This window comes from Quercus suber, unplaced genomic scaffold (assembly GCF_002906115.3).
Source record: "Quercus suber isolate HL8 unplaced genomic scaffold, Cork oak 2.0 scaffold_96, whole genome shotgun sequence".
NCBI classification, from domain to species: domain Eukaryota; kingdom Viridiplantae; phylum Streptophyta; class Magnoliopsida; order Fagales; family Fagaceae; genus Quercus; species Quercus suber.
The window spans coordinates 76,822-87,085 of NW_027069561.1; the positions used below are offsets into that span (position 1 = coordinate 76,822).

General features: G+C 34.7%; 1 protein-coding gene across 2 annotated transcripts; it reads right to left on the reverse strand.

Annotated features, from left to right (window-relative positions):
* Positions 1-1,587: 1,587 nt before the first annotated feature.
* LOC112016933 (uncharacterized) lies at positions 1,588-8,304 on the reverse strand. 2 transcript variants are annotated; one of them, XM_065774666.1, is made up of 4 exons: positions 8,144-8,304; positions 6,146-7,278; positions 3,760-4,430; positions 1,588-2,799 (listed from the first exon to the last, which is right to left on the reverse strand). In XM_065774666.1, the coding sequence occupies exons 2-4, from the start codon at positions 7,246-7,248 to the stop codon at positions 1,778-1,780; spliced, it is 2,796 nt and encodes a 931-aa protein (XP_065630738.1). In that variant the 5' UTR covers positions 7,249-7,278; positions 8,144-8,304; the 3' UTR covers positions 1,588-1,777. The 2 variants fall into 2 exon arrangements, with proteins under 2 accessions (XP_065630738.1, XP_023905163.2); XM_024049395.2 differs by lacking the exon at positions 8,144-8,304 and adding an exon at positions 7,449-7,631.
* Positions 8,305-10,264: the final 1,960 nt, after the last annotated feature.

Genomic DNA, 10,264 nt, shown 5'->3' on the forward strand with positions numbered 1-10,264 from the left:
GCTTATGTATGTATAATAGACGTTTATAAAATATTTTTAAAAAATTATTACTAATTAAATTTTATAATATTTTAAGAATTAATTTCAATTGTATTAGAAGCACATTTCCAAAAAAAAAAAAGTTGAATATGTTCTTAAATATATTTTCTCCTTTTGGTTTGATTTTTGTTGTTGTTGTTGTTGTTGTTGTTGTTGTAAAAGTTATATATAGAATTGGAATGACACTTGGTACAAAATTGAATGCATATACTATATAAGATATTAAAATTTTGGCCTGAGAAATATCACCCATATACTTCATTGCAAAGACCCCATTGCGAGAGTGTGGCTTGGTGGCAAGAGTAGTCGTATCGCTTTGCATGATACTTAATGGAAGTAAAGTGGTTCAAGTAGTGGGGCTTCAACAAATGTGTTGTGCCCATGATGATAGCCCTGATGATATACGTGATATTACAAAACTAAACGAATGTGTTGTGCCTATAATGATAGCCCAATCAAGGCCCTGGTGCCCTGGTGGTACTAATTAGATGTGACAATCACATATTATATTAATAAATTTGGTCAAACTATTACTAAAACGAAATGGTTCACGAGATATTACACATTTAACAAAATACTAATTGATGTGACAATTACATATTATACTAATCAATTTGGTTAAACCATTACGGAATCGAAAAGCCCTAATTTAATGTAATAAATATATAACTAAAGTACACTTTTGACCCTTAAAGTTTGGAGTTGTTTTTATTTTGTCCATTTATGCTTCAAAATTATCAAAATTATCATTTTGGTCCTTCATGTTTGATTTCTTTGAACATTTTTATAGTGGCCCTTCATGTTCCCTCAACAAAACAGAGCACCTAGGTTTGTGTTAATACTTGGGTTTACTACTAAGTGACTAAGCTTATCGCTGGTACTTGGGTGACCACTATGTGCCTAATCTTACCGTTGAGTGCTTGGATATTTGGATGCGTTGTGTTTGAGGTTGCCACTAAGAGCTTGAGTTTCACCGCTGTGTTGAGAGTTATGGTTAAAACCTTAGGTTTTACTATTGAATGATTTTATTGTTTATATTTTTTATAATTCAATAGTTGGGAGAGAAAAAATTTGGTTTCTAAAATATCTTCGTTGGGAATTTCAAAAAGTATCAATTGAGTTATAAGACTCTAGGAGAATACTATTAAATAGTAAATACCCCATACAATATTTTCAAGACTTCTACAAAATGCCTTGCTTAATGTTAAACATCATGTAGTGAGTGGTTGAGGGTCACATTAGGGGTAACACAACCACACAAATAAAATTAAGAACTCTTTTACTTATCTCATACCTTTAAGCATTATGGTTATTTAATATGAACTTGGATTCAAGTTAACATACATTAATTTCCTCTTGAAAAGATTGAATTCCTTGATACTTGCAGCATTATGTGAATTACTTCTAGTGGTGGCATATCAAAAAACAGAACTGATTCGTTTGATATTGACAAATAGAGAAGAATTTAGTTACAAAGAGGGAAATGTGTGACTCGTTGATTTCATTTAGGAAAGGAACAAAGACACACAAACACAGAGACACAGAGAGTTGTATAAGGAGCTTTTTACTAAGAGATTGAGCACGCCACTTTTGGCTGCATTACGATGAGTAAAATAATATGGATTCCTCACCAATCAGTATCCCCTCTCCCCTTGAAGTTAAGAAAAATATATTCCCAGAATTATTTCTTAAAAGGGAACAAAGAAAGAATAAATTGAAAACAAACAAATTAAAAAAATCAGAATTTTGCACAGCGCATTGGCAGACCTGTTACGTGATCAACAGCTACTATCTCTGAGACATTGTTGCATCTAAGTACATCTTGGCCCAACTTGGCCCCAGCTGCCTTGAGTCCCTTGAGAGAAACTGGCTGGTTGAAGAGGTTCAATGATGGCAACCTTGAAGCTGGAGGCAATTTCCCTCCTGGTAACAATGTCCGAAAATCGACCTTTAACAATGGAACCTCAAAGTCTGTCTTGTCATGCTTAACAACGTTGTCTTTTGCACTAATATGAGCCCCTGGTTCCATATGGTTAGTTGAGAAGCTTGATTGCTTTGGAAAGTTTGGATAAAGGCTTACATAGCCTCTGAGGTACATCATGTCAATGAGAAACTTTTTCCATGAAGCTTGCCACCCATTTGTTCTAGACTTTGGAATTTGAACTGGGTTTGACTTTGCATCCTCAGTGAACCTCATGTTCATGTACACATAGAACTCTCTCCATAGCTTGGGAAAGAACACAGCACCCCAACTACAAGGTAACTGGTGGAGGTAAGGTGTGTTTGGATGTATGTGCTTGAAAAACTCTGTTGGGTTCCATTTAGGCCTTTCTTTCACTACCTCAACAAGCCTAGGCGTGTAAAGGGAGAGAGAGGTGAGCTCTGGAAGAGACACTTGAGGGTCATAGTGGTATGCTAAGAGGGCATATTTGATCCATAGATAGTAGTATGGGGAGACTTCGATATCGTCTTCAAGTAGGAGACCAAAATCATCATCTGATGATGGGTACCAACTCTCACTGACTGCTCGAATGAGTCCTCCTTGAATGATTCTTCTTCTGAGGGTTTTGGGGCCATGAGGCCACTCGAATGAGTTTACAAGTTTAATTGTTGCCTCATCCACTTTACTGTCCATGTTGAAGCTGATAGAGATCTCATCCCCAAGATAGTAGGCATTGCTGAGAGATTTGAGAAGCCTTGTTAATGAATGAACACGGTTTTGGGTGATAATGTTCACAGAAACCCGCATCTTGTTCCAATCTGCATTTCACCAATTGATTGCTTAGATGATTGACTAATAGAAAAACAGAATCAATAGAGTTATATACATTTAAAATATGACCACGAGTCCTATTTTATTGATAAAAAATGTTAAAGATATTACAAATTTTGCTTCATAACATTACAGAGGGATGTAACAATAATGTAATTGGTGAAACGTAGCAACATAATAACTAAATGTCTATATTATTTCTTTTATTTTTTTATATTATTTTTTTTATGATCGGTGAAACATAAATTTGTAAAGTTAAAATTCATAATAATTCTAACTTAGATAATGCTAAATTGGACACTGGTGCCTCGCCAGGTTTGACAACCGTATCAACACTTGTACATGTGTAACATAGAAATTGAATATTCTAGTTAGAATTTGGCCAAACTTGGCCAATTGGGTTGCCCATTAGTGGACATGACCCAAACAGCTAAGTTGGTCCTGTTTGATATGATTAATTCTTCATGTAATTAATATACACGTTATATACCTATCAAAAAAAAAAAAAACATGTTATGTGGGGATAAGTTACAAAAAGGGTGTGTAAGCCTCCTTTGTGTAACTTATGTGAGGATGAAAGCCAAAAGACGACTCTCCTTCTCTTAACTTTAGTAGCAAGCACAACCATGACTAATAACTATTTTGGTTATGAAGATATAGTTTACAATGTGAAAGTTGGTCCTAGAGATACGTGCTTGTCTTCTTTCAATTCTAACAAGGGAAAGTTTCATATTTTGTTATCATATAGGTAGAGGGAATCCATGTTTAAGAACTTGATAAATTCCTTTACTCTCAAAAGTTCACCAAATTAGAGGACTCAAGTACTATAAAGATCAACTTGTATTCATGCTTTTGAGAGCTAAGTTTAGACTATTTTATGTTTATACTGGGGTTCAGTTACCACAATTGAAAAATAGCAATGAAGAACAGAAAGCTAGCATTCTTACTTGGCAGTGCAGTTGATCGTAGATCAGCCATCCAAAGAACCTTTGATATGGAGGGTCTTGGTAAAAGAACCAGTGTTGTGCCATTGGAATTTATTTCTGTTGCCATCTTTAAAGCCTTCCTCACATGAGGATCAATGTCAGCCACTGTGATCACCACGCTTGGATTGTGAATTTTGATCAAACCTTTCATGCTGGAGTACAATGCTTGTACCACTGGCACCTCCGAATTCGACATTCCTGATAGAGATCCTATTGCCAGATCAAATATCTTAAACCTTCTCTCTTTGCATACTAACTTAGGCCACTTGAGAGCAGTTGTAGCATCCTCACAAGGGCAGAAATCGCCTCCAGAGACAGCAATGTAGGCCTTTTTGCCAACAGTGGACCTGAACTTTTCAAGAAGGGGTGCGAGCACTTTAACCTCATCAACTGAGTGGGCATAGAAAAGTGCATCAATTTTTTGAGGATGCATTGCAGCCCATTGAGTGATATAACCAGTAGAGAGTGCTTTCCACCATTGATCATCTCGAACTTGAACAATGTCTTTGAAGATTACAGTGGTTTCAGACACATAGGCAAGTCTATGTTCACTATCACCCCATGTTTCCTTGTCCTTTGGGTCAACTGGAAGAACAAACGAGCCAGCGTTTCTGTACTTTTGAAGTTGATAACTGCATGTTTTTGTGGGAAATTTTGAACATTAGAAGCTCATTCATATAATAGAAACACCAGTAGAACATGTGAATGGTCCTAAATGCTGTCAAAATATTTTGAAAGCCATGGAAATATGACAATTTTCAAGATGACAACATGGACAAGGTGCAATATAGTGTAGCACTATGGACAATTTTCATGATTTTCAAGAGTAGTATTCAAAGGGACGTGCATTACATGAATAATGGCTCAAAATTTGACAGCCATATATAAATTTCATTCTATTGTTTTCTTCTACTGAATTATGTATAAGTTTTAGTTTAACTATGTAGATTAACTATGTTTTATACTGTTATAATATCAGGTTAAATCAAGATAGGCCTCACCTCTAAATTCAATGGTAACAACCTTTATTAGTGTACATTGCAATATATCATTACATGGTGCACTCTGGTATAGCCGTGGACTTCATACCAGTACCAAACCAACTTTAATAATATTGAGCTAGTGCTTCAGAGAATCTCAAAAAGGAAACAGAGATTTCTAATAAAGTTTTTGATTCATCCAGCAAATTGAGCATTTCTTGTCTCATCTAGACCCTATTTTTTTTAAAAAAAAAAATTAAGAAAAAAAATCTAGATGAGACAAATTAGTAGATAGATAAATATTAGCAAAGGTGGCAGGGTACAGATTCTAGAGGATACTCGTCTTAAAAATGGACTATATTTTCTGAGTTTATTTTTCTATTCCTGTACTATAATAATGTTAAAACAGAGAAGTTGACCATGGTATTAATGAAAGAAGGTATAGTTACGAAGATTCCTATCTACAATACAATACTAAGTGCATAAAATAAAAATTGGACTACTTCCAATAATAGTAGTTCAAAATTTCAAATGCTTCCTGAGTCGATTGTCAACTTTATATACCTAAATCAAGTTAGTGGCCTGTGGCCTAGTCAAGATCATATAAAAGAGTATAATCGATCTAACGTGATAAATGGCCTTGTATATTATTAATCCTTAAACATGATAATCAAATAGTTGAGCCTTGAGACTCACAAAATTGGTTTGATGGTCCCAATTATTTCTTCAGATGATGACTAATATGTACATATATTATTGCACAGGTGAGCAACCCAATATAAATTCTAATCTGTTATGACCTTATTGATATTAGAGAAATGAGATCAGAAACAGTCTTCCTTTATAAATACTTAAACTACTAAGTTTGGTTAATCCATTAACAGTCCATTGGTAGAGACTTACAGTCTATTGACTCTTCCTAGAATATTTACCAAAGAAAAAAACACTCTTCCTAGCTAGTACTAATCATGTCATATTTCCACTAGTGATGATTTGGTTTCAAAAACTTAGTTATAAATATAGGTTAAATTATTAATTTTATCTTTTATATTTTAATTATTGGATAAAGTTCAATTTAGTCCCTTAATTAATAATTATATCAATTTCATCCCTTAACTTTTAAACACATTTATAACTATTTTTATTAAGGCAACTTTCAAATGATTCTGCCAAGATTTTAATCGAAAGGAAACTCAAGGATAAAATTATCTTGATCTTGAAAATTTAGAGAATAATATTGACATAAACAGTAGTTGAGGATACCAATTAGTAATATAACCTAAATTTATATAATAGAAACTTGCACTTCTACTCAAATGTGAAAAAAAACCAAAAATATTGAAGGATTTCAATGATCATATACATACCTAAGGTGCAGATCTTCGCCAGTTGCAAAGGTGAAGGGTGTCTCGATGAAAAGTGTCTTGACAAGCTCTGCAGACAAGAACCAAGAGCTGGAAAGAAAATCCACCTGCACAATTTTATCAATTGTGATATCATAAGCAGGGTCAGGCAAATAAAGTCCTGCCTCCTTAGACCGAAATTTTCGATAGCTTGGAAACGTAAAATCCTTCTGCCTAAATGGCAAAATCCTTCCTATACTGCCCAAAACCGCATTCTTATACTTGTTAGTCCCGGCTACATGTGACAAAATCTGTAACATTTTCCTACCAGGAATCATGTCATCATCAAGGATATATACAAGATCTGCTTCTGTTTGTAAAGCCATTTGGAACCTCCCATAGTACTTGAAATCATAGCTTGAACTTATGAAGCTTATTCTTGAATCATTATAGCTATCTACAATTCTTTTCAAAGAGAGTTCATTTGGGCTCCCAAATGAAAGTACCCAAACGTGGTGGAAAGGAAGGGTCTGTTCAAGCAATGAATCAAGCTGGGCACAGAGAGTTTTCCTTTTGAAATGGTTTAATATCACTGTGACTTTTGGCTTGTTTGGACCTCGCAAGTCCCACTTAGACTTCATCGCCAATAGCTGAGCCAGAGTTTCAGAACCAAAGTTTTTGCTTTGGAAGTCCAATACCTCATTGTAAAGCTCCGTTTTAAACTTGATCATCTGGGCGTCATTAGACTTCTTCTGCATGAAATCTATTTTCTCACGCTCACATACTAAAGATGGAGTAATTGGCTGGATTTCGGATTCAATGAGAGAAGAGGTTTCCTGGTAGTGACTAAGAACACGGGGTGTGATTATGAATTGCTTCCATTGTTGAGCGATTCGTGTAGCCCACGTAAAGTCTGGTTTGGTCCGCAAATCTATTGTAGGACTCATGTAATACAATAGGAATGTTGCATACACTGCAAAGGCAAATTGGAGACAAGTAAGCGCTGTGACAAGTCGAGCTGAGGTGCTCTTTTGAGCTTTCAACTTGGTCTTTCCACCAACATAATCACTAAGCATTCCTTCCAAGTAATCCCCACTTCTCGACGACTGACTTCGAAAGAAACCCATAATGAAACAAGATTAGAGAGATTGGCAGACCTACAAATGCAAAGCAAATAAATCTTGAGTCAGAAACAGCCAAACAAAGAACACAGAACCTGAACTGAAACATAAAAATTTGTGTAGCAGTTGAGGTTGACACTGATATACATATATATACATATATATCAATCAAATTATGACTGATATCTCCAAGAGTTTGACTCCACCTTATGAAATTGGAAGAGAAGAGACCAAATGGGATTGTGAATAAGAAGTTGGTAGTGGCATTAGTGAGGTTTTGAAGAGCAATGGATCCAATGGCTTTATATGCATAAAGTTGAAAAGTTTAACAAAAAGGTCTCGGGGAAGCATGGCACCCCATGAGAAGTGGCATCGAAGGTCACATGGGCTAAACGCTTATAATAAAGAGTAGTGAGTTTTAATATTTGAGAAAATGTTATTAACGCGTTACACTCACTTCTTGCTCATACATTTCAACCTCAAGACACCATTAAAAAGCCGGCTTTGTTGCCGCACAAAAGGGCTAAACCTGCGTTTTTGGCACCACCCCACATTTTAACTTTATAAATTTTACAAAAACTTCTAAAAGAAACTTTTATACACATTCCATAATCTACTTCTTTTCCACTACTCTAAAACCCAAATCCCCATAAATCATGTAAGCGAAAAAAAAAAAAAAATCCCCATAAATCATGTAAACGAAAACATTGCAAGAGTATAATTTACATGTATTTAACTTTGTCAAACCCAATTCCCTAGAACAAGATCATCCGCCAGGGAAAGTCCAACAAACCAAGATGCAAATATAGACTTAAAAATATAACAAACAAACAAACAGATTTTTTTTTTTTTTGGGGTAATAAACAAACAAGCAGATTATACAATGGGAAGTCATACTCACTATCTTGTTCATAACGTTACTGAAACCAACCAAATAAGCGGAAATCCTTTTCTTCTTCAGCAAATCAAGCTAAAGCTAAACCTCAAATTCACACCGCCACTATATCACTATTAGCACGTATCAATGAATTGAATGAGAGGCCGCGTAGAGTTGTGAAGAAGGAAAGCATTGGGTATAAAGATTGAGTATAAAAGCCTTATAAATAATTAAATACACCGCAAATTAATGAACAAAAAAAACAAGTTATGTTAGCAAAGTTTGACTTTTCTGCATGAAAATACGTAGGAACATTACAGCAAAAAACACTGGTAATATGGAATTCCCCCAAACTTATGCAAGTTAAGATCAAGAAAAGCCGTGGGTTGAATTTGCTCTCGGAAGGGATAATTCAACTGGGTTTGGTAGCTTGTTCAAGAAAAATGGAATGAGATAACCAAAAAACTTTCTTTTCTTTTTGTTGTTTATCAATTGGTCAAGTCTTTATTTTACAGGTGAGTTTCCATTAGAGTTACAGAAGCTGAGAGAGAAGAATACTGAGAAAAACATGTGTTTTGACATAATTATTGATTGATAAAATCTAGGAGATCTGTGTTAATTAAGAACTGGATTTTGAAGAAAGTTACTGTGCAGGGTGTCCCCTCTAAAATCCCAAGTTCTAACGTCGATGTTTACGCGAACATTTTCCCAAAATATTTCACAAAAAAATTTACAATAATTGAGGTGATAAGTTATTAACAATAGATTATAATAAAATAATGTCATTAATAAACTCGGATGAGAATCAATAAAAGTTAAAAACATGTTAACTTAAATCTTCAGGGTTCAAATCTCCCATTGTAGCTATCAAATCATAATAAGATATTGCCAAAAATACTATAAAAATTATTGTGTTTATACTTTATAACGTTACTCGTACTTAAAAATTGTGACAGGTTATAGCAAAGGAGTAGGAATTAGAAGGAACAATTAGATGATCCTAAAGAAAAAGGTGTTCGGTTATAAATTAAAATTAAAGGAAATTTTAAGAAATTAAGTGAATAATTTTATCTTTCAAAATTATAAAAAAGTGAATAATTTTACAAAAAAAATTTATTTTTTTTTGGAGTTATTTTGCTCAAAAAAAAAAAAAAGTTTTTTGTGTGATAACTTGATAGTTAAAAAAAGAAAGATTTAAACTCTAAATGTTTTTGTTGAAAACATAAAAGTGCTCTTGAGATGTAAGACTTTTGATTTTGATTGATTTATTTATTTTTACAAATATCACATTCAGAAACTTTAACATATATATCAATTTGTCCGTACACTTTCCATTTGATCAACTAAGCTCTTGGATATATCTTCTCAAAAAAAAAAAAAAAAAAAAGAGCTCTTGGATATAGGTGGGTAACAAGTCAAACTTTAGTTAGTTTTTCTAATAAATCTTTGTGGATCTAATTATGATGTGCACGTTATAATACTGACATTTACAGGTTATTGATGATGCGACATAAACTATGTACACATTAGTTGATTAAATTTAAGAAATTAGTTTACATTGTAATATTCAAATAAAAGTTACATTATAGAATAAATAAATGTTACAATGTGTATAATTTACATGAGTAGTAAATGTTACTGTGGGGGGAGAAAAACCCAACCCAACTTATTGGGCCCAAGGCCCTGAATGAGGAACACTCTTCGTCCGAGGAGGTGTGACCTTCAGTCAGAGGCCCACGTCAAAGGGGAATGCCTTGAGACGAGCACGTGTGCCATCCGAGGAGGTAATCATGTGACCGAGTAGTCCAACATTTTCGGATCCGAAGAGGTTTGACCCAACACGAGCTTGGGAGGTTCAAATGATCTGTTTGACAAGTGTCTAGAGGGAGAGGAACCTCGGACACACATGAAGATAACGGGAACAGAGAAATATCAAGGAGGCATACTTCAACCACCACATTTAATGCAAGGCACCTACCTTCCTGGCCGCATTTATGTGGATAAGACCCCTGAACAGTGCATTCTCAGCTACCGCCACTCACATAAGGCTAAAAGTGGGGTGATGGGACATACACTCAAGTGGGTGCCTGGATGATGAACAGGTGGACGGAGGAGATGGAAGAAGGCAATGCTATATAAGGGAAG

What these genes read in the sequence shown, in the direction of transcription:
- LOC112016933 (XM_065774666.1), bottom strand. Translation starts at nt 7,248, where the DNA reads ATGGGTTTCTTTCGAAGTCAGTCGTCGAGAAGTGGGGATTACTTGGAA. An exon ending in GGCGAAGATCTGCACCTTAG is followed by an intron (nt 4,431 to 6,145) that starts GTATGTATATGA and finishes AAAAACATGCAG; the next exon opens with TTATCAACTTCAAAAGTACA. An exon ending in ACGATCAACTGCACTGCCAA is followed by an intron (nt 2,800 to 3,759) that starts GTAAGAATGCTA and finishes GGTGAAATGCAG; the next exon opens with ATTGGAACAAGATGCGGGTT.